The 4,164-nt window shown below is 29.3% G+C and overlaps 1 protein-coding gene across 1 annotated transcript; it reads left to right on the forward strand.

The window, feature by feature from the left end:
* Positions 450–4,063, forward strand: LOC107619947 (probable transcription factor KAN2). Its single transcript, XM_021114132.1, has 6 exons — positions 450–671; positions 794–924; positions 2,126–2,558; positions 2,887–2,963; positions 3,083–3,119; positions 3,776–4,063. The coding sequence occupies exons 3-6, from the start codon at positions 2,201–2,203 to the stop codon at positions 4,042–4,044; spliced, it is 741 nt and encodes a 246-aa protein (XP_020969791.1). The 5' UTR covers positions 450–671; positions 794–924; positions 2,126–2,200; the 3' UTR covers positions 4,045–4,063.

Consider the following 4,164-nt stretch of genomic DNA (forward strand, 5'->3'; position numbering starts at 1 on the left):
GGAGAATTTGATAAAATATATTTCACACAATTATAGAGCCAAAGAAGTCTCTAGCATAGGTCAACACAATTAAGATCATCACAAGAGAGAGAGAGAGAGATTTTAACAACTGTCAAGGGAGAGAGAAGCCCGGTGGCGGGGAGGGGGAGAAAAATGGTGGTAGTTGTCACATGATTTCCACAGTACAATAGGGACCAGCCGCATCTGTTTCCATTATGTAGGTTTATTACAATTTAAAGAGAACAATGCAAGTAGTATAGCAGCCTGTCCCAATATTGATAATTTTATTCTAATTAATAATCCTATATAGTCATTGTTCTTTTTTTCAATAATGTTTTTTGAAAAAAAAAAAAAGTATATGTATGTTTATTTAGATTAAATTATATAGCATTTTAAAGGTACTCTCATTCTTTCTTATTATAAGGAAAGATGACTAATGTTTTTCCTAAAAGAAAGTCAAACTTATTCTTCTAACATTTTCTAAGAAAAAACTTGAGTTGTATTTAATTTTATATTATATATGTCTTTACCAATATGGCAACATATATCCTTATTGGTTTATATTTATTTTTTAATATATAAGTTAAACTTGATGACTTCAAATTCTGCTGCTGAATGATAGAAGATATGGGATGTGAGACACCAACAAGAGACATCAAAATATAAACCAGGTATATGAATCCACTAGCTCTATCCAATATCCATCTCTTTCTTTTTCAAAGCATGATTGAAAGAGAAATTTTGAATATCTATCAACTTCAATAATCTATTCATGAATTATTATATTCTTTAGGTTAAACAGCTATAGGAGGTGGAGCTTTGGATCATCAAGCTAAGGAATTACTGATTGATGAAGATATGTTTTGGATCATCAAACACTTAGAGAAAGGCACATCATTAGAAGAAGCATCATCATCTTAAATGGTTAGTATTAGTTAGTATTATTATTTTCCATTATAGCTAGGGTGAAACATAAAAATGAAGAAATAAACTCCCAAAAGATCTATAGATATACATATAACATATGCTTTTGCTTTAGCAATTCTTTATCTTCATGAATTTCTTCAACCATCTTCCTCTTTGAAGGGTATGGTTTATTCTAGGGTCATGCAAGCCTTCCTTTCTTTCTTTTGCTGGCTTCTTATTACAATAATGTTTCCATCTAATTATTATTTAATTTCTTCTTAGATATATATATTTATAGTTTTCTAATAATATATATGTATGATGAGCATATAAAGCACTTGTTAAATACATATATCTTTCCAAAGAGTGCCTGTTAAATCTCACTCTTGCTTCAACATATATGTTTTACTAATTCCTAATATCTATCTTTAGCTCTATTATTGGCAAAATAAAAAATAAAAAATTTAAAAAAATTAATTACTAACTCATTTTCAATATATATTCTATGCGATTGTGGTTAATTTAATAATTAATTTTTTTTATGCACATAAAGATAATTGTTAAGTAATATGCTCTCGTCCACATGCCTAGTAATACATAGCAAATTAAATAAGCTAAAACTTAATTTTCTGTTTAATTATTCATCAGAAGTACTCCATGTTAGGAATAATCTTTATATATATATATATATATGCTTCTTTAATTGCAAGCTTAAATAATACTTTTTCAGCTGATCAATTCGTGCAAATATTTGGAGTTAACTCCATAGATGTATATGATTGAGTATGTAATGCAGTTAACACTATAAATTCTAGAAATTATGTAGAGATCTGAAGCATACACGCATTGGTGATCAGATCACAAATTCTAGAATGTAAATAGAAGAAGTTGGTTGCACTATTTATACTTAACTTATGACTTTCTGAACTAATTCTACTGATACGGTTGGATGGATGCTACATAAGTATATAAAATGGCAATGTCTGTCTTTATTCCTTATTAGGTAATGGAAATAAATAAATGGCTTGTTGGTTCTGCGCTATAATTTCTGACATTGTTACTTTACCATACATACCTCACCTCATAGAATTTCCGTGCAGCCCTTAGTAATTGTTGCAGAAAAATTACAGCTTGTCCTCACGTGTTCTTGTTCTTTTCTTTTCTTTCTTTGCATTAACATATATATACTCTTTCCTGTTTGATTGTTTGTTTGTTTCAGACGGTGAATTAATTATACACATTCCATAATACTGCTAATAACTTGGTTTGAGGTGATTGCACAAACAAATTAAACATGTCTAAAGAATATGCGGGTGAGATTATTATTGAAGAAGATGAGGAAACTTCTTCATTGGGATGTTGTTCCCAGAAATGCTCTTCATTTGATTTGAATGAAGAAGCAAGCAGTGAAGAAGAAGAAGAAGGAGGAGGTAAGAATAAGAAGGAGGAGGATGAGGCAGCATGTGAAGAGGAGATCAATGCGAACGGAAGATCAAACTCAAGAGAAGATGAAAGAAATAGTAACAACAAAAACAATGAGAGAAGAGGTGGAGTTAGGCAATATGTTAGATCCAAGATGCCAAGGCTTCGATGGACTCCTGAGCTTCATCTCTCTTTTGTTCATGCTGTTGAAAGACTTGGCGGTCAAGAGAGTAAGTAACTTAGACTGCGTTTGTTTATAGAGACACAAAATCGTGTTCGATAGAAGAGACATAGATAGAGACAATGTGTTCATAGACATTGAATTAGTGTATTTTGTGTCCATCCTGAGAAGAAGGACACAGAAACACTAATAAAGAACATAATTTATTTTTTATTTTTTCTTTCATTATTCTTGTTAATTTTTTATAATTATATTTTTTATTATAATTTTAGTTGTCAGTGTCTTATTCTATCTTATTCTCAAAAACAAACACAACCTTAATAACTCTTAATTATTAACTTTTACGTAAAAATAACTGTATTGGTGTATATATACAGGAGCAACACCCAAGTTGGTGCTTCAGTTGATGAATGTGAGAGGGCTCAGCATTGCTCATGTCAAGAGTCACTTGCAGGTATATATATTGACATGCATGCTTATATATTATTGAGAGTAGAATGCTCTTTAACATGATGCAAAGACATCACCACTTGTATTATTATAATTTCGTGATTATCTAATTTTTCATTTCAGATGTATCGTAGCAAGAAACTTGACGAGACCGGCCAAGGTGAGGGCTAACTTCAATTTTGTGTTGCACTGCAAATCATTAATAATGAATACTGAATTTCTTTCTCATTAGCGCAACAAGTACTGAAAATGGGAATTTTTGGAGGGAAAATAATTAAATACGAAAATATTTGATAAAAACAATTAATTAAAAATAATTAAAATTTATTTTATTTAATATTTAAAAAATAAATTTTGATGGTTTTTCTTTTTATTTTTTTAACATTGCCATTTTTTAAATTTTATGAAAAAAAATAAAAATAAAAAATAAAAACAAAAAATAACATTTTATTATTTTTATTATTTTTTATTTTTTTATAAAATTAAAAAATAAAAAATATTAAAAATAAAAACACAAACCAAACAAATCTTTATCTATTTTAAGAATAAAAATAGGAATGTAATACAAAAAGATAATATTATACATAAATCTAACAAATATATGACGACTAATATTGGAAAACATATAACCTATATATAAATCTTTATGAGGATGGATATGTGCTTTTCTTGTTACGTAATTGTTGGATTATTAGGGTATGAAGAGTAGTGGCAACAAATTTAATCTGTGTATCTCATAATTATGGAAAGTGATATGTATGAGGAAATTCAATAACTTGAGCTGACAAACATTATTTGATTAAACACTGGATGCAGTATTAGGTCAAACATACAGATCGAGGCAATTGCATGAAGTAGTGGGACGTAGTAGAAATCATCATGAGTTACTCAATCCTCATCAGCATTTCAAGATGGGAAACGGTGGCATTATTCTTGCAACCAATTTCAACCATCATCATCATTTCCAAGGTTCTCTGATGCACCATCACCACCACCCCCACTTCTCCCTTTCATCACGTTCACATGCAATCGCCACCGATTCAGGGTATATATTATGCTCTATATATATACTAGCTAACAATTAAGTTACAGTTATCTTCGTCTCAAATTAATAATCGAAAATTATTAGATAATTTAATAAATTTAACTCGATTATCATTTAATAATTTTAGATTATCAATTTCATACATAGAAGTGGAGTTTAG

The sequence above is a fragment of the Arachis ipaensis genome, chromosome B10 (assembly GCF_000816755.2).
Source record: "Arachis ipaensis cultivar K30076 chromosome B10, Araip1.1, whole genome shotgun sequence".
NCBI lineage: Eukaryota > Viridiplantae > Streptophyta > Magnoliopsida > Fabales > Fabaceae > Arachis > Arachis ipaensis.

Excerpts from the sequence above, each read along its gene's own strand:
- LOC107619947 (XM_021114132.1), top strand. The coding sequence starts at position 2,201 with ATGTCTAAAGAATATGCGGGTGAGATTATTATTGAAGAAGATGAGGAA. Across the intron at positions 2,559-2,886 it reads AAGACTTGGCGGTCAAGAGA|GAGCAACACCCAAGTTGGTG; the intron begins GTAAGTAACTTA and ends GTATATATACAG. Across the intron at positions 3,120-3,775 it reads ACTTGACGAGACCGGCCAAG|TATTAGGTCAAACATACAGA; the intron begins GTGAGGGCTAAC and ends CACTGGATGCAG.